The sequence below is a fragment of the Garra rufa genome, chromosome 9, assembly GCF_049309525.1.
Source record: "Garra rufa chromosome 9, GarRuf1.0, whole genome shotgun sequence".
Lineage (NCBI taxonomy): Eukaryota > Metazoa > Chordata > Actinopteri > Cypriniformes > Cyprinidae > Garra > Garra rufa.
The window spans coordinates 364,378-385,225 of record NC_133369.1 but is presented as its reverse complement, the minus strand read 5'-3'; the positions used below and the strand labels follow the sequence as shown (position 1 = coordinate 385,225).

The window sequence follows — 20,848 nt, the reverse complement described above, 5'->3', positions numbered from 1 at the left end:
CTGCCATGTGTTTGGTGTACGACCAGGAGATCTGAAATATATATCATAAAAAATATTTACATTCATTTATTAATGTACAATAATTATGAGTTCAGTCTGAGTCCATAATGTGAATCAAAATTTGAGCAGTAGCTAAGCTCTGGGCAAATAATTACACTGCAAAAATGCTTTTCTTAGATTTTTTTTTCTTGTTTCCAGCCAAAATATCTAAAAATTCTTAAATCAAGGAGGATTTTCTAGATGAATAAAAATTGTCTTTTCAGAAAAAACAAGTCAAAATTTTATTTGATCAAATAATCTGCCATTGGGGTAAGAAAAAGAATCTAGTTTTCTGTTTGAAATAAGATTTTTTTTTCTTACCCCATTGGCAGATTATTTAGCTTGTTCTTGGCAAAAACTCACTTAAATTGACTTTTTTTTCTGAAAATAAGTTTTTACTTATCTACAAAATCCTTCTTGATTCAATAATTTGTAGATATTTAGGCTGGAAACAAGGCAAAACATCTAAGAAAGGCATTTTTTTGCAGTGTGTCTCAATGGGAAATGTAACATTTTTCAAATCAATCATAGTATGTGGATACAGTAACAGTTCATCCATAGTGAAATGAATCGCTAAAACACTACGCTAAACACTAACATGCTACAAAAATCTATACAGCTAGTTGTTAAAACATTAACTAATGTGAACAAATTTGACCAGAGTAAAGCCGAACTGCTTCATTTGTTAACATTAGTTAATGCAGGCTCTTCAATGATCAGCTTGCAGCCTTGAACTAGATAAATGCTCATTCTTACATTGTTTTATAATTCACTATGAACACTAGTATAGTTAGTGACCTGCACCTAGATTTATAGTTGTTTTTTTTGACTAATGAAAATAATCCAGATCTCAAAGTTTCTGCTAGTTAATCTTGGGTGTCATGAACTAGCAGTGAACAATACTTTATTAATCAATAACAGCCTTTATTCATAAAAAAAACATTGATGTATTAAATACACAGTGAAAATGAACGTATGTTAAGGTGCAAGAGCTCAGTGTAAAGCCGTTTCATTTTTAACATGACTTTATTATGAATTGTCTCTAAATTAATCAACGTGATTTTTTTATTGTAGTTAAAAATACTATCCTGCTAAAAATTAATCAAATTGAATGTTAACTATACAATACGATTTATTTGTTTTATACTAACAATGTACAATATATATATTTGACAGCATTTATAGGTAATGCTACTGAATGTTGTTCTAGTTTCAAGTTTTTGACAAAGTTTGTGACCAAACACGAATAATGTTGTTGATGCTAGCAAACACTTTCATTTTAAATCTACTTTATAGTGATATAACAACAGTTTAACAAACCAGTGATCAGACGAATCATTGAACTATTTAGTGTTTAATCTCTGATGCTCTGTCAGGAATATAAATGTGCATGAAAGCATCTGCTACAGTTTATATATTAGATGATGATCTTCCTCCAGGTTTAAACCAAACAAACAAAACAGACACTCTTCATTTATTTGGGAAGCACTTAAATAGAGAAATGATAAACACATATAGTTACAATTCCTCTCTGAAGTGCAGAACAGACCATTCACATACAATCCACGTCATAATATACACAAATCACAAAGCTGCTAATTAATGCACATTCATCAAAACAATGTCTTTTCTTCAGTTTTGAGTGAAATGAGGAACACGAGGAGAGCAGGGCGAGTGGTGAGAGGCTCAGATGCTGAGATTCAGTGTCTTCACATTCTTGTGTCCATCAGAGAAGTGCTTCTGATCTGAAAAGGAAATATGAGAAAACTTTTATCACAAGAAACAGTTTCTCACACACTCATCCTCAGTGTTCAGACTGAAGAACAACACTAGAGTCTTTAGAAACTAAACACCTGAACCAGCACAAACTACAGGATCATACTCTTCCATTCATCTAGTCCCAGCTGTCGAACATCAGTCAGACCAGGAGCAGATACACAAACAGCTCTGTTTTTCAACAACTATCAGGGCTGCAATTTCCAAAAGCATGGTAAGAGTAAGTTGCTAGAAGCTTCATTGGTCGCAAGGGTTCTATGATCAGCTTAGGCTTAGAATGGAGATGCAGTTCAACATGTGGAGGAGGTTTAATACACCAGGTTCTTCAGAAGAGACAGTCCATCAATAAATGTGACCCTGGACCACGAAAACATCATCTAAAACAAAAAACCTAATAGTTATAACTTTACTTACTTATAAAACATTACAAAAAATGTTTGCAATTATCAATGTAATCAATCAAATGGCTATTACATGTTTTCTAAAATGTTAGGTTTAAAAATGCAAAAGAGCATTATTTAATGAAATATGTGGTATTTGCATACATTTCTAGTACAAAAATCTAAACTCTGGATGAAGTCAGTTTCAAAATTCTTGTTTAATTTTTTTGACATATTAGACTCAAATGTTTTTACAGAGGAGGTTTATCTCATTGTCACGCCATAGTTCAGAAAATACTTAAAACAGACCTTTTTTTTTTTTTTTTTTTTTTTTTTTTACAATTTAGGGAATAAAATTATGTATTAAATCAAGCTAATAATATCTGAACAAATCCCTCTGTAAAAACATTCAGGATATAGACAGGAATACAAATGTAAAGTGTGGTGTGTGTAAGTGCTGCTGAAGTGGAGATTGATGCTCAGTGTAGAAGAAAAAACTCATTTTGAGAAAACAGATTTCAATTACAAAACATAATTTTAAGGCTATTGACACAAATAGATAAAGTGCTATAAAAGAAACACTTAACAGTGTCTTTTGGGTGTTTTCTTTCCACTAGTCTGGAAAAAAAAACAAAAAAAAAAAAACACAACACTATGAAAAACCAAAAAGCCCAAAATCTCAAACTTGACAGGTGCATAAACTTTTTCCTATTTTTTTTTTTCATAATTGATCATATGAAAGCTAAATAAATAAGCTTGATGTATGGTTTTTTAGGACAGGGCAATATTTGGCAGAGTATTCGACTATTAGAAAATCTAGAATCCGAGTGTGCAAAAAAAATCTAAATATTGAGAAAATCACCTTTAAAGAAGTTAAAAAAAAAATTAAGCTCATAAAAATGCATATTACTGATCAAAAACTGATATATATACACACATATAATTGATGAATTTGATATATTTACAGTAGAAAATTTACAAGATATCTTCATGAAACATGACTTTTACTTAACATCCTAATGATTTTTGGCAAAAAAAAAAAAAAAAAATCAATCATTTTGACCCATACAATGTATTGTTGGCTATTGCTACAAATATACCAGGGTCACATGATCCTTCTGTCATCATTCAAAGCTCTATGACTGACTGCTGTGAAACACAAAAGATGGAAAGATGCTGGGAATCAAACACTGAAGACTTTCACTCATTAAACAAATCACAGATTTCTGCAACTCTTCACTGAAGACAGACAGTCATGGTTTGAACGACATGAGGAAGAGGAAATGGCACTGATGGGGTTTTAGGTTTTTTGGGCAGATTTCATCAAACACAGTTGTTAATAAAGAAGTCTTACTGTAGTCATGAGCTGAAGATCCAGTGGCTCCTGCTGTAGATCACCATCCTCACGGATCATTCAGGAAAATCTGCTCAAATATGAACACGACTGACGGATCTGACAGATCAGAAAATAATCCCACAGACGCTCATCACGGAGGAGCTGAAGACCACAGATGCGTCAAACACAGCACTTCACACGCGTCAAGTGTTTTATACCTCATTTACATTCTCAGTCAATTTTGTAATAACTAAAACTACATAAAAACTAATACTGACTGAATTGACCAAAAAAAAAAAAAAAAAAAAAAATAGAAGTGACAGAAACAACAAAAATACTAAAACTAACCAAAATTAACATTAAAAAAGTCAAATCTCGTCTCATGAGAGAAGTGTCTCGTCACACCCCTAGTATTTGATATATTTTCTGCTTTAAAGAAATACTCAATGATGAAATATATATTTAAAAAAATAGTATTTTATTCAACAAAAAACACAAAATGCAGAAAAAAAGTAGGTGCATTTTGATATGAACTTGTACTTTATGAAATTAAACTTCTATTTTAATGAATTATACGCAGTAATAAACATGTAAACTAATGCTGCATGATTCTGGATAAACTGAAAAACTATCTTTTATAAATTGGAGATCACGATTCTGAAGAAAAAAAGGAATAGAAATCTAAACAAAATGATGTAATTCACTAGTGGTTCTGACTGAATGTTCATTGCTTAAGTATAAATTTGAACAAAATTTAAAAAAAATGAAGGAGCCAGTGTCTCAATTACTAAAGACTTGTTTCACGATTGGAATCTCTTGAATGTATGATTCAATGACAATTTTAATAATAAATAATTTTAACTATTAGTCATTCAGCTCTAATGGAAACACTGAAAAATGTTTTGCCATGATATCGTCACCTTCTCACCAGACCAGTCAGATCTCATCACACTCCTAACAAATACATGTTAAAAATATGTTATCTCAAAAAAATCACTAAAAGAACATTGGATGAACATGACTGAATGATTCAAATTCATGAATGCAAGATGATGAGCTCCTGCTGATGTGATTTAGATGAAGACAACAGTGTGACCTCTGACCTTATACGTGTCCGCTCGTGCGCCGTCGGTCCTGCAGTTTTGCTCTTCATCATCCTCGTCCTCCTCCTGCTGCAGAACAATAAACACAGATGCAGTGTTTTCAACTGTGCTTCCTTCACACACAATGTTTGTAAATGAAACCGATTCCAAACAGACAGATGATATCATTCAATTATCATTGAGTTCTAGAAAACATGAAAGCTGATCCAGATCCAAGCTAGAAATATTAGAAAATAGAAGCTAGAAATATTAAAATAGAATACATTTTAAAATACAATTTATTCCTGTGATCAAAGCTGAATTTTCAGCATCATTACTCCAGTCTTCAGTGTCACATGATCTTCAGAAATCATTCTAATCTAAAATCTAATATGATTTATTATCAGTGATGCAAACAGTTGTGCTGCTTAATATTTTTTTATACTTTTTATTCAGGATTCTTTGATCAATAAAGGGTCAAAGAACAGCATTTATTTAAAATAAAGAGATTTAACAATATACACTACTGATCAAAAGTTAGGGGTCAGTACATTTTTATTCTTTCTTTTTTTGAAAGAAATTGACACTTTTATTCAACATGGATCTGTTAAATTAATAAAAAGTGATAACATAGTCTTACATTGTTAGAAAAGATTTCTAGTTTGAATAAATTCTGTTCTTTTTAACTTTTTCATCAAAAAATCCTTAAAAAAAATAAAAAGTTCACAAGATCCAAAAAAATATTAAGCAGCACAACTGTTTCCAGAATTGATCATTCTAATTATAAATCAGTATATTAGAATGATTTCTAAAAAAACCATGTGACGCTAAAAAATTATTTTTAATTTTTATTAAAATAAAAATCATTATTTTATATTGTAATAACATTTTGCAATATTACTGTGTTTTTCTGTATTTTATATCAAATAAATGCAGCCTTGATGAGCAGAAGAGACTTCTTTAAAAACATTACAAGTCTTACTGACCCCCAACTTTTGAGTGGCAGTTTGTTTATATATAAAAAATGCAATATTTGTAAATACACATACATTTCAGAAACATTTTCATGAGCAACATAAACACTTTTTATATGCTGCTTAATACAGTGTCATCTGTTCAAGAATAAAGCTCAACATAATCATATACTATTGAAATATTAATGTCGTCATCAAAGCTCCTGCAGCTGTTTTGGAGAAAGTTAGCCGTCTGCTCTCGAATCACCATTGCGGTACTGTGATGCCCCTCGTGACAGTCCTCAAACCGGACAAAATTTCTAAGCGGCATGCACTGCTTCAAGTCAGAATTTGATCGATCTGTGCAGCGCTGCGTTAAGTCAAACACATCCTACATTTTCCATGATCACACACCACATGACGCACCGGAGAGCTGCAGTGGTCCTGCTCTTCTGTGGGTCTGCTCCGTCTCTCTCTGTCCAGCACTCGCTGAAACTCATCCTCCCCGACAGCAGAGCGCAACGCCACGAAATCCGGCCAGTGCTTGAGCAGCTCCTCGAACACACACGCCTGACACACACACAGAGAGACAGAGACAGGAGTCAGACAGATGGACGTGTGTCAGACTGAAGACATCTGTCAGTCACACACCTGTGTCTCTCTGAAGACGTACGGCCCCAGCGCTCGCTGCTGACTGGACACACGCTGCGCCGCATCAGGAGGAACGTGGATCTGCAGCGCCGGCGGGACGGACGAACTGATGAAGCAGCTGATGATGATGGACACCTTCCTCTGGAGCGTCACCTCATCACAGCGGGAGTGACACAGATCCTGCACACACTCATTTCACTCAACACAAAAACTAGTGTTTCCTACATCACATTTGCTCCATCAGGTTTGTCTGGCTCATAGAGTCTGATCCAGTGAGGACATCATTCATTTCATTCAGAGACTCAATTTGCTGCAGATGCTGATATTTATATGATGAGATTCAGTGTTGGGGACAGTTACTATTAAAAGTAATGCATGACAATATTGCATTACTCCCTAAAAAAGTAACTAATTATGCTACTTTTGCGGTACTTTTTAAATCTGGGCAGGCCTTGCTTGTTTGTTTTTAATATAAAAAGTTCTGTTTTTGGCAAATGTAAAAGCCCTTTCACACCCAAAGTGAGATGAATACACCTCAGGCTGAGGGAAAGGTTAATTCATGTCTGTGCACTCTTCAGCAATTAGATAATCTAACATTTGTGCTTCATTTTTTTTAAAGTAATTTTTGCTTATTAGTAGGGATGAATTGGATCAAAGGTCAGCAGCAAACAGACCACTTCATAAAATAGTGATTAAATACATAAAGGATATTTGTGTCATTTACTATCTTTAATTATTGTAGGTTCGCATCATATTCTGAGTTTGCATTTCACTGTTTTTTAATTCATTTTAAGATATACTGAATTAATTTTTTTGTGAGTGCGATGAATTAATGCATGTTTAGTCTAGAACTACAGTAACATCAATCCTCGACTGAGGAACACTGAAAGTAAAGCTTCTGGAAACAAATGTTCCGCAAAAGATCCTGATGATCAGATTTGAGAATAAAAAATGATTGATGGAGAATCAAGTAAAGCCAAGCTGCTTCAGTCCAGTAAGTGTTCATCTGGAAATATGACTAACAATATCAAAGTTACCCTGAAGTTTACTAAATAAACAACATCAAGATTGAAGACAGGAATTATTCACACACACTAAGACAGGTGAAGACATTTTTCCAGATGCATCTGTGAGCGTCTCATTCTCATCTTACCTTGTATCTCTGAACCTCCAGCCAGAAGAGCAGATCGTTCTCCAGCAGATCATCACGGACTGACAGAAACTTCTGGAACTGCAGACAGGAGACGGGATTCAACAGAGCCCTGCGCAGAGACACCGACTCCTGAGACGAACTCATCAAACCTCCAGACACCTGCTCACACACACAATTCAATTCAAGTTTATGTGTATAGCGCTTTTCACAATACAAATTGTTGCAAAGCAGCTGTACAAAAGTTTAGGCTACTACAATATATTTAGTAGCGCACGCACGCACGCACACACACACACACACACACACACACACACGTAATCTCAGAGTGATGTGTGTGCAGCGGGAACACAGTGAATGAAATCTTCTAAATCATCTGACATGAATCCATGTTGACATAAAATCACAATATCACAGTCAATATTTATTAGACACTGCAATCAATTACAGACTATTATGACAGTTATTTATCTGGTAGAGTGGATAGAAATAAAGTTACATTAAAGCATGCACTGCATAATGTGTTCAGAAGAACAAGAAGTCATTTAATAAGTTTTTCATAAAACAAATATGAACTCAACTAGACAAAATAACACTATCTGTACATTTTTGTTCTGAAAGTAAAATTTTCCTTTAATAATGTACTCACCCCCTTGTCATCCAAGATGTTCATGTCTTTCTTCAGTCATAAAGAAATTAAGTTTTTTGAGGAAAACATTTCAGGATTTCTCTCCATATAGTGGACTTCTATGGTGCTCTGAGTTTGATCTTCCAAAATGCAGTTTAAATGCAGCTTCAAAGGACTCTAAACGATCCCAGACGAGGAAGAATGGTCTTATCTAGCTAAACAAATGGTTATGTTCTAAAACTATTTACAATTTCTGTACTTTTTAACCTCAAATGCTTGTCTTGGTAATTTTTGTCATCAACTTTTCTTTAGAAAATGACTGATTGTTTTGCTAGATAAGGCTCTTCTTCCTCGGCTGGGATCGTTTAGAGTCCTTTGAAGCTGCATTTAAACTGCATTTTGGAAGATCAAACTCAGAGCACCATAGAAGTCCACTATATGGAGAACATTCCTGAAATGTTTTCCTCAAAAACCATTTTTTTTATATCGACTGAAGAAAGAAAGACATGAACATCCTGGATGACAAAGGATGACAGCCATTTTTGCTCTGGAAGTGAACTACTCCTGTAAAGAGAAACTGGAGAAGAGTAGAAAATCTCTTTAGTTTTTGTCCAAATGACACGATCATGTAAGAATAAAGATGGACTCACCTTCCATATGTGTCTCCTTCTGCGCTGACGCACGACCGGCTGATGTTCACACTCCACATCTGTCACCTGCACACACACACACACAGATATATAACACACACACACACACACACACACACACACACACACACACACACCTGTCTCAATACAGTGCAGCAGTGAGTCACTCAGACTCCACTAGAGCACTGAAAAGAATGAGTGCGTGAGAGAGATCCCACATGTATTTATTCAGTTGTGGTGCAGTATTCTTGATGAAGTTTGTGAATGTCATGATGGATGTACATGTGCAGCAGATCAGATGTATTTTAATAACCTCATCATCATGATCATGGTCAGTGTGTGTGGAACAGGAGCAGAATGAGATGCGTCTCTGTCAGCTGGTGTCTGAGGATCTGATCTGCAGGTGTTTTGGGTAATTACTGTAATTAGAGTAATTAGGAAACCGGAGGAATCTCAGGTGTAATTTTCTGACAGGTAACGTGAGGAGAGATGGACGTGTGAACGTCAGCGATCCGCTCATCAGAAGCTCTCACTGCATCTCAAACACACGGCTCTGGTCAGATACTAACACTGACAGACTGAGCAACGCATTCACCACAAAACACACAAGTGCTTCTCCAGCAGAGCTGCGCCGGTCAACTGACAGATATCTCTAGATTTGCCCCAGTTGACGCCGGCGGAGGTTAATCGCAGTACATTAGGACATTTTTAGCACAAGTTTTCTGAAAAGTAATAAGTGTTTGGCATTTTCTAATTAAATGTTAGAACTGGCATGAAATTTCACCACATAAATCTGAACATTGGATAAATTAAAGTCCTACCATAAATGTATCAAAACTTAATTTTTGATTAGTAATATGCATTGCTAAGAAATTCATTTGGACAACTTTAAAGGTGATTTTCTCAATATTTAGATTTTTTTGCATCCTCAGGTTCCAGATTTTCAAATAGTTGTATCTCAGCCAAATACTGTCCTATCCTAACAAACCAGACATCAATCGAAAGCTTATTTATTCAACTTTCAGATTATGCATACATTAACAAAATGTTACATAATTAACAAAAAATTAACCTTATGAACAAACCCCTCAGTAAAAGCATTCAGAATATAGATGGGAATAAAACTGTACTGTTTGCTGTGATACTGAAATGAGTCTGTAGGGTCTTGCCTTAAAAAAAAAAAAAAAACTAATTAAAAAAATAATAACCTGGCTTTTTAATAATGATTATTTATACATTTTATTAGTTATGCCAACATCAGGTTGAAACTGAAATTAAAAATATATTTTTTAAAAATCCTGATCTTAATCCTCGTACAGTAAATGAGGAACGACTGGACGTCACAAATTAAGATGTGCAGGAACCCTGAAGAACGTTCAGATCATGAAACTTTTGCAATCCAGAAACTTATTTTGACTAATGTTGTAGTTAATTATTTTAATCTATGGACACATCTAGTTTCTGTCAATTAAAAAAGTTCTGAAGACAAAACATTACAGTACAGCAGATGAAGCACAGGAAGAGCTGTATTCATCGTATTGTTGAAATGATGGAGAGCCTTGGATCTGTGTATAATAGATATTCACTATTCATACAGGGAGTTTTGTGGGGCAGTCATGGCCTAATGGTGAGAGAGTCAGGCTTGTAACCCGAAGGTTGCAGGTTCGATTCCTAGAGCGGCAGGTGGGGATTGTGAATGAACTGCGCTCTTTCCACCTTCAACACCGTTTGTTCACTTCTCACTGCTGTGTGTGTTTTCATGCACAACACGACACTTTAAAAACCAGAAGAGTGCAAGTGTTGTAGATGGTGATGTGGATGTTTAATTACCTTCCGCTGCTGACGCGTGATGAACTGTGAGCTCGAGAGAAACAGCGGCAGCCATCGAGTTTCCAGACGACTGTGAAGCAGAGACTGAAGCTCAGCGAGAACCGACAGAGAGACGGACTCACACTGGAGACGCTGCCATCCGCCGCACATCTGCAGCAGCTACACACACACACACACACACACACACACACACAGATAGAGACACACACACACACACACACACACACACACACACACAGATAGAGACACACACACACACACACACAGATAGAGACACACACACACACACACACACACACACACAGAGACACACACACACACACACACACACACACACACAGAGACACACACACACAGAGACACACACACACACACAGAGACACACACACACACACACACACACACAGATAGAGACACACACACACAGAGACACACACACACACACACACACACACACAGAGACACACACACACAGAGACACACACACACAGAGACACACACACACAGAGACACACACACAGATAGAGACACACACACACACACACACACACACACACACACACACACACACACACAGAGACACACACACACACACACACACACACACACACACACAGAGACACACACACACACACACACACACACACACACACACACACACACACACACACACACAGAGACACACACACACACAGAGACACACACACACAGAGACACACACACACACACACACACACACACACACACAGATAGAGACACACACACACACACACAGAGACACACACACACACACACACACACACACACACACACACAGAGACACACACACACAGAGACACACACACACAGAGACACACACAGATAGAGACACACACAGATAGAGACACACACACACACACACACACACACACAGAGACACACACACACAGAGACACACACACACAGAGACACACACACACACACACACACACACACACACACACACAGAGACACACACAGAGTGAGATTGTGCTGTGATTGATCATCTGTGCAGCAGCTGCGTCACTCACATGTCTCTCATAAACTGACATCACTCTCACACTCATTCATTCACACATGAGCTGATCTCATACCCTCATCTGCTGTTCTTCAGTGGCTGGGCTGCAGGGTCCAAACAGGAAGTTGCTATTGAGATATTTGTCTTTGATGCTGATGTTTCTCTCTTCCAGAAGCGCTCCATCACTCTTCTTCAGCTGCTCCACGTCCAGCCAGCACTGCAGCTCCAAACTACACACACACACACACACACACACACACACACACACACACACACACACGTCAAAGCAGTGTACGGGACACTTCGACACACATCAGTCTCACTGGATTTCATTCACCTGGCTGAATTCTCCTCCAGGAAGGACAGGAAGTGCTGCAGTTCCATGCGGTTCCTCAGCAGAGAATCCAGACGGACCCCACGGAACTCACGAGGAACCTTAGACCAGAGATCCGGCGCTCTGCTGCCCTCCGCTGGTGCTGCTGCAGTCCTGCGCTCCTGCTGGATAACAATGGAGAAGTTTATACTATTTTACACCACTTACTATTCAATTTGCATTTAAGGGGTCATTTAATGTTGCTAAAAAGAGCATTATTTTGTTTATTCATTGTAGTGCGATGCGTTTATGCAGTTTGAGGTTCAAAAAAACATTTTCCACATACTGTATATTATTGTTGCTCCTCTCTGTCCCTCCTTTCTGAAACACTTTGATTTTTACAAAACTCATCGTTGATGGAAACCGAGGTGTTCTCTGATTGGCCAGCTATCTAGTGCATTGTGATTGGCCGAATACCTTAAGCATGTGATGGATATGTTACACCCCTGACCATGCCGTTTCTCGGTGCGACGAGACAGAAACAATAAAACCCATTATAAACCAGGCATTTGTTGCATCCAGTGGAGACATAACGACAATGACTATAATGTCTTTTTATGCATCGTGCCACGTAACATAACACCATGTCTGAATAGTCAGCACTGAATTCTTTAAATATGAAACGTACTTACAGGCTGTGAGTCAGACGCGTCAGACTGTCCTTGCAACACTGGAATTGCCCCACTTTATAGCCTTAACCCTTTGTGTACAGCTGGCATTGTAAGCTGCTCTCCCAGGTTCAGGAAACAGTCCTCCGTCAAAAATGCATCACCCACTCTAATATTTGCATTGTATTGTTCAGGAACAGTGTTGTAAATATAACTTAACCACTGATTTCTAGTTGTGTCCTCATTTGCAAGGCCAAACAAAGTACTTTCACTTTTGCAATGAGACACACTGCGTCTCCACAACATGGCAGCGTCTGCAACACTACTACAGCTGATAAAAGTTACACCTTCTTTCTTTCCATATCCATATGGGCGGTGTTACACTAATCTACTCTCCCCGTGACGTGGACCAGTGGGGCGTGTTTGAACGAGCCGTTTTAGGGAGGTGTGGCTGAGTCTTAACTTTTATAATAAATATCTCTTTGGTTTTGAGACTTTAAGCTTTGCAACCTTACAGATATGATCTACGCACAAACAGCTCGTAACACTCCAAAGACAAAAGAAAACAAGAAACCACATCATATGACCCCTTTAATTCTCAGAAATTATTCAGCGTTTAATTTTTTTTATTTAATCGATATATTCTCCAAACCCTAATTTTTTTACCTAATTTGTTTTAACAAATAGGCTGCTATATTTTGGTTTTAAATTCAGTTCTCATGTAAAGACCTTATTTTTCAGTGTGTAACTAAGCTATTTCCTATGCAAATGTTTGAGTCTTCCGTTTCATACCTGCTGTGGTCTACTCTGTGTGTAGAGAGTCTGCAGCGTCTGGAAGAGTTCAGCCTCGGCGTAACGCACCTCCTGCCACTGCGCCACCTACAGACAGCCACAAAACACTGATCCATTATCGTCCCGTCGGAGCAGTAGTGCAGTGTGCGACTGTGTCGCCGGTGACTCTTACAGTGTGCAGTGTGTCTCTGAGTCTCTCTGACAGCAGCATCCAGGGCTCCAGCAGGACACTCAGAGCGTGTTCTTCCGCTCGGTCAAACAGATCCTCAAACGGTGGACTCAGACGCAGCAGAACGTCTCTCCTGTCCTCCTCGTTCAAGCCCACACTCATCTGAGCACCGCTGCTGAGATACGTGGCATACAGGAGCTGAGACGAGACAAAACACAGACACACTGCCCAATGTGAGAAAGGAAGGAGAAAAATGAGCCAGACAGATAGTGGATAAGATGAAAGGACACACCACAAAATATAAATATAAATATAAATATATATATATACCTGAGCTGTACGTTGTGCTCTGTACGGATCAAATCTGCTCTGACTGAAGAGCTGGTGGTACTGGAGCAGTTCTGAGCAGAAATACACAGCATTTTCCCACTGCTAACACACACACAGAGAGAACATTAGAACATCCACACTGCTTTACATGTGACATTATACTGATGCTTTACTGATTAGCTCACTTCCAGAGTAAAACATTTCAGGAATGTTCTCCATATAGTGGACTTCTATGGTGCCCCGAGTTTGAACTTCCAAAATGTGGTTTAAATGCAGCTTCAAAGGACTCTAAACGATCCCAGCCGAGGAAGAAGAGTCTCATCCAGCCAAAATATCAGTCATTTACGTAAATACGTTTATACACTTTTTAACCTCAAATGCTGGTCTTGTCTAGCTCTGTGATGCGGAGCGTACTCTGTGTTCTCCAGTTCAAGACAGATAGGGTATGTCGAAAAACTCCCATCTTATTTTCTCCTCCAAATTCAAAATCGTCCTAGACAAGATGAGAATTTGTGTTTAACATGTGTATAAATATGAATTTATTTAATGAATACCAATTGTTTCGCTAGATAAGGCCCATCATGGATGACAATCTTGGATGACAAGGGAGCGAGTACATTATCTGTAAATGTTGTTCTGGAAGTGAACTACTTCTTTAAATCTGCTGCACTCCACACACACATATAAAAACAACACATACATTACCTGCTGCCCTGAATTCTGACAGAAATGAGTGAAAATGAAACCAGATCTGGATTCTGAGTGTAGAACTTCCAATAGAGTCTGAACCTCACTGCTGTCCAGCTCGACCTACTCACACACACAGTTATTAGACAGGCCAAACACACACAGAGATCATCAGAAACAGTGGATCATACAGTGGCGTACTGGCATATCACTGCAGACACACACAGGCTGTGGTTCAGTGTCTGCGCAGACGGATGCAGACGTGCATACAGGTAGACAGGAGACACAGAGCTCCATACAGACAGAAGAGCTCAACACTCGCTCACATATCTGCCACTGATCAGATGGAAACAAGTGGAAACGATGACCCCTGAAACACACACACTTTATTAGACCATGACATTCATTCATGTGATTATATAGTGCACACACACACACACACACACACACACACACGCTCTCACCAGTACAGCAGCAGGATCTCTGACAAATGGGGCTGAATGTCCCGCAGTCGCTCCTCTCTCCAGCAGGTGGTGCTGTTTAACCCCAGTCTAGAGAGCAGCTGTTCGCTGAGAGCCGCGGCGCTGCTGCTGATCACATACTGACCCTTCATCCACCCTAAATACCTGCAGACACACACTACATCTGTACTGCACTATTATAAAACGGTTAGTTCCATTCCTCAATTCTGATTGGTCAGCAGCTGTGTGGTATTCATGATACGGCACTGCATGACCGCTTCACTCAACGGTTTTGTGTATCATTGAACCCCCTTAGCAACCACCCTTAGCAACGTAAACACAGCTGCAGCAGTTAGGGACTACTTTTTACAGCGGAAGGCAGTTAATGATTTTACTTTATGAAAACGTACAACTTAATATATATAAATTAATATATATTTTTGATTTTAATATTTTTATTGTGTGGTAACCGTTTTATAAAAGCAATAAGGTACTTGAGGCCGTGCTGTATCGTGAATAAATCACGGCTGAAGGGGTTGCAGGCCCCAACGCCCTAACAACGCCCTTCAGCCGTGATTTATTCACGATACAGCACGGCCTCAAGTACCTTATTGCTTAATTAGGCCACACACAGAGACGTGACGGCATACATACTCAACATGTGTGTGACATCTAACAGCAGTGAGGGCTGATAAAGGGCTGGTTGGTTAGTTAGTGGGTCGGTACCTGTTCTTGGTCTTTGTGCTGAGTGTGTTCAGTCGTTCGATATCCATCCACAGATGTAGAATATTCTCTCCCGGCCCGCCCACCAGAGACCTCTTAAAGTCCAGAAAGCTCTGTCTGGCACCTATATCACAGCTGCATCCCGCCGTCAGACCTGCGACTGAACAACACATGAGCACCTGATCAATCACACTGATCTATATAGATTTTTTTTATAAAATTAACAAAACAACATTATAAATTATTTTACTATGTTATAAAGTTATTTTATAGTACATTTAAAAATAAAACTGTAATATTTACTTCTTTATATGAATTTTCATAATTTCATCATTTTTCCCATAGAGATTTTTAAAAATGTCTTCACCGAACCAACCAGCAAAAATACATGACTGTGAACAATCTCATGAAGCATAATCAAATAAAAAATGCAAAGTTTAAAACAATTTCCTTGTTGGCTGTATTTATAAAAACTAAATGGTTAAGTTCAGTATTTTTACACACACACACACACACACACACACACACACACACACACACACACACAATACATATAATTTAATAATTTTTTCTTTTTTTAAAAGAAGTCTCTTCTGCTCTTGCATTTATTGGATCCAAAATACAGCAAAAGCAGTAGTATTTTTACTATTTAAAATAACTGCTTTCTACTTGAATATATATTAAAATGTAATTTATAGCATCATTACTCCAGTCTTCAGTGTCACATGATCCTTCAGAAATCATTCTAATATACTGATTTGCTGTTCAAGAAACATTTATTTTTATTATCAATATTTAAGACAGTTGAGTACATTTTTGTCAGGATTCTTTGATGAATAGAAAGATCCAAAGATCAGCATTTTTCTGAAATAAAATGTTGTTGTAACACTATACCATTCAAAAGCTTGGAGTCAGTATTTTTTTTTTTCAGAAAAAAATGATAGAAATTAATACTTTTATTTAGCAAGGATGCTTTAATTTGATCAAAAGTGATGATAATGACATTTATAATGTTACAAAAGATTTCTATTTCTACTAAATGCTGTTCTAAACTTTCTATTCATCAAAAAAACTGAAAAAAAAATCTACTCTGCTGTTTTTAACATAATAATGTTCATCATGTGACACTGAAGACTGGAGTAATAATGCTGAAAATTCAGCTTTGAATCGCAGGAAGAAAAAAAAATTACATTTTAAAATAGAAAGCAGTTATTTCAAATAGTAAAAATATTTCACAATTTTATTGCTATTGCTGTCCTTTGGATCAAATAAATGCAGGCTTGGTGAGCAGAAGAAACTTCTTTAAAAAAAAACAAAAATCTTTTGACTGGTGTGTCTCTAAGTATTTTAACGTTTACATCGTTTGCAGTACTTTACAGAAGGGGGCGGGGCTAAAGGTCTCTTTTGGCTCTCCAGTAAACCTTTAGTAGTTTTTTCACCACATCAATGCAAACAATACAATTTAACAAACCTATAAAAAAAAAGCCAATTCCCCCTTGGAGAAAATGAATGAGTTTCTACTTCTGCGCTCTACAGTGTGATTATTCCGCTCAATAGTGTCAGTGTTGCAAAGCTCAAATAAATTAGTTTCAACTTATATACTGAGGGATGTGTCTCTCTGCTTATTTATGGTGTACAGGCCAGAATTCTCAGATGTTTTCTCACATTGTGTCCGTCTCCAAGCAGCCGGCGTGAGGAATGGACCGCATAAACCTGTCCTACCGTTTACTGTGCTGGAGTCAGCCGTCTCTGAGTCAGTGTAGCTGCTGTTGGTCTTCTCTGAAAAACTGCAAAACCCCTGAGCAGACAGCAGACGGCACTGCAAACCCAGCAGAACAGAACCAGACTGTAGTACACACTCCTCAAACCACATCTCAGATTAAAGATGTTCCTGATTCTGTAGCACACAATATCTGCTGGTTATGATCTCACAGATCCTTCATCAGACACACCTGATCACAGCGCTGCGACTGAGAGGAAGAAGAGCCGACACACACCGGACCGCTGAGCTGAGACAGACTCTTAGCCAACCTGACATTCAGACAATATAAAAGATCATCATCACATTATGCTGTGCAGATAGACGATGCATTCATGCAACATTCAGCATATCATTCACACCTGAACTCAAAGTAACAGTCGCTCTGTAGGAAAAATGGCAGTCGGTCTCTCTTCAGCCATTGGACGGTTTGATCTCGATCCAGACGCTGCAGAAGAGTCATGATCTTCTTAGAACACATGAGATCAATGTCTGAAAGTGTACATGTGTGTGTAAAGTGGTCTGTGTGTACATACAGTCACAGTGTAGCTGTTGTCCCGTACGGGTTCTGCTGGGGTCCAGCTCGGGTCAGACAGAGTTCTGGAGCGGATCTCGTGTAGAGCGGCTCTGATCCGACGGGACAGATGAACAGAGGTGAGATCCAGCAGCTCAAAACCTCCTGAGATCCCATCATACCTCACCGCCACAGCAAACACCTGAAACACAGACACAATCCATCTAAACAATGAACACCAGTGTTGGGGAAAGTTACATTAAGTAACGCATTACAATATTAAGTTACTCCCTAAAAAAGCAACCAATTACGTTACTTTTGCGTTACTTTTTAAATCTGGGCAGGGCTTGCTTGTTTTTAATATAAAAAGTTGTATTTTTGTCAAATGTAAAAGCCTTTTCACACCAAAAGCCTCAGCTTTGAGAAAAGTAAACTGTCGTCTGTACAGTAGACAGCAGAAGAAAACATGTCAACTCTTCAGCAATAAAAAAGGAAAACAAATGTTGATTATCTTGAGTCATTTTTGCTTATTAGTATGGATGAATTGGATCATCGAAGTTCGGCAGCAAAGACATCGGTTCATAAAATGGGATTAAATACATGAAGGATATTTGTATTATTTAACATATTGAATTATTGCAGGTTTGCATTGAATTTGACTGTTTTTATTCATTTTGAAGAACACTGTATCTGTTTTTTTTAGTGAGTGAGATGAATTAATGCATGTTCACATTTATTCTAGAACTAAACCTCTTACTCAATTTCTCTCAACTTGAGAAGCTTTTAATCAATAAATGGGGGAAAAAAGTAACTGGCGTTACTTATTTGGAAAAGTAACTGAGGTATTTTCTTGTCAATTAAAAAGTAACGCGTTACTCTACTAGTTACTTGGAAAAAGTAATATTACTACGTAACTAGCGCTACCCCCAACACTGTAATAAAAACAACACAAACAAAAATAAATGTGTTGATCAGTAGTTGATGCAATGATGAAACGCTTCTTAAACCTGAAATGATTTTTTGTAAATCCATTGATCAAATGCTGTCGCCACCTGATTAATGACTAGTCCATGTCTGAATGTCCACGAAACTGGACTTTGAGTGTATATAAGCGCTAGACTACTTTAGAAAGGACAATTTAAAAGATGAAAAACAGGAATTACAGAGAATCAGTAAATTATGAATATTTATTGCTATTGTGTGAATGATATGTAGTCATGTAATCAATAAAATAACTGTAAAATGTAACTTACTCTAACTACAAGTACAGGTATGTAATTTTTGGAATCTGATGTAATCCAGATTACATGTAAACAGTTACTACCCTATCAATACAGTCACATGTGGGAAGGCTTTTCCAGTCACTCAGATGTTGGTTTTGCAGTGATTTCTAACTAATCATCCTGATATATATATATATATATATGAGTGTGTTCTGCTGTTAAAGTGAAGTGTGTGGTTCTCACAGGCAGCTGCAGAAACTCGTTGAAGAACTCCGTGAAGGTGAGATCAGATGAGAGACTCTGTTCCTGTTCAATCACAGCAAATCATCAGTCAGACACACATTAATAACACTCGAGATCGGAATTCATTCTCATTAAAACACGATTCGATCGCGTCATTCCGACACTCACGAAGTTCTCGCTCGTTATTTCAGGTAAATCTGAAAGGAAAAGCAGAAACAGCGTCAGAGAGCGCAGTAAACCATAAACCCGCTGCTAAAGCAAACGCGACTAAAACTCACCCGGAAATATCCGCGACATTCTGAAGAGTTCGGTTCGGGTCCGGATCCACTGAAGAAGATCCCGAGAACTTTCCTCCCGCGCTCGCCTGATCGCGTTGCTATGGAGATCAAACTGAAACTCAAGAACAGACGCGAATCTCGACTGCGCTTCCGCTGGAGTTGGACTTCTCCCATCATTATGATAAATAAAAATACATTTTAACAAACCACAGTCCTGAGAGAACAGCAGGATTCCTACAGACACTAATATGAAATTCCAGGATTTTTTGATTTTCAAGGACTTCAAACAGAGATCTCACTTATGTCTTTCACACTTTCAAAAAGAGATAGATTTTAAATACTAATAAAACAAAATAATCAAATGATTCACGAAGGCTTGATCTGAATCAAATGAGTCGCGACCCGAAGATCCGATCTAAAATCAAATGAGTCGCGACCCGAAGATCCGATCTAAATCAAATGAGTGGCGACCCGAAGATCCGATCTAAAAATCAAATGAGTGGCGACCCGAAGATCCGATCTAAATCAAATGAGTCGCAATCCGAAGATCCGATCTAAATCAAATGAGTCGCGACCCGAAGATCCGATCTAAATCAAATGAGTCGCAATCCGAAGATCCGATCTAAATCAAATGAGTGGCGACCCGAAGATCCGATCTAAAAATCAAATGAGTCGCAATCCGAAGATCCGATCTAAATCAAATGAGTCGCAATCCGAAGATCTGATCTAAATCAACTGAGTCACAATCCGAAGATCCGATCTAAATCAAATGAGTCGCGATCCAAAGATCCGATCTAAATCAAATGAGTCGCGATCCAAAGATCCGATCTAAATCAAATGAGTCGCGATCCAAAGATCCGATCTAAATCAAATGAGTCGCAATCCGAAGATCCGATCTAAATCAAATGAGTCGCGATCCAAAGATCCGATCTAAATCAAATGAGTCGCGATCCGAAGTCCGGATCTGAATCAAATGATTCACGAAGGCTTGATCTGAATCAAAAGAATTGCGATCCAAAGTTTGGATCTGAATCAAATAATTCGCAACCTGAAGATCCGATCTAAATCAAATGAGTCACAATCCGAAGATCCGATCTAAATCAAATGAGTCGCGATCCAAAGATCCGATCTAAATCAAATGAGTCGCGATCCAAAGATCCGATCTAAATCAAATGAG

General features: G+C 38.0%; 1 protein-coding gene across 1 annotated transcript; it reads right to left on the bottom strand.

The window, feature by feature from the left end:
• Positions 1-1,725: 1,725 nt before the first annotated feature.
• LOC141342437 (regulator of G-protein signaling 22) lies at positions 1,726-19,848 on the bottom strand. Its single transcript, XM_073846885.1, has 22 exons — positions 19,672-19,848; positions 19,394-19,456; positions 17,950-18,129; positions 17,776-17,861; positions 17,607-17,685; positions 17,377-17,473; positions 15,658-15,814; positions 14,935-15,096; positions 14,696-14,840; positions 14,489-14,593; positions 13,784-13,885; positions 13,457-13,651; positions 13,285-13,371; positions 11,849-12,006; positions 11,588-11,741; positions 10,476-10,634; positions 8,646-8,711; positions 7,371-7,529; positions 6,218-6,397; positions 5,993-6,136; positions 4,628-4,703; positions 1,726-1,784 (listed from the first exon to the last, which is right to left on the bottom strand). Exons 1-22 carry the CDS (start codon positions 19,846-19,848, stop codon positions 1,726-1,728), a joined length of 2,790 nt encoding a protein of 929 aa, XP_073702986.1.
• Between the last annotated feature and the right edge of the window lie 1,000 nt (positions 19,849-20,848).

Bases quoted from the DNA above. Each gene is read 5' to 3' on its own strand.
- LOC141342437 (XM_073846885.1), bottom strand. From the start codon at position 19,848: ATGATGGGAGAAGTCCAACTCCAGCGGAAGCGCAGTCGAGATTCGCGT. The intron at 15,815-17,376 runs GTAGGACAGGTT...TGTGTTGTTCAG, and splicing joins TGACTCCAGCACAGTAAACG to TCGCAGGTCTGACGGCGGGA. The intron at 14,841-14,934 runs GTGAGAGCGTGT...TGTGTGTTTCAG, and splicing joins GAGATCCTGCTGCTGTACTG to GGGTCATCGTTTCCACTTGT.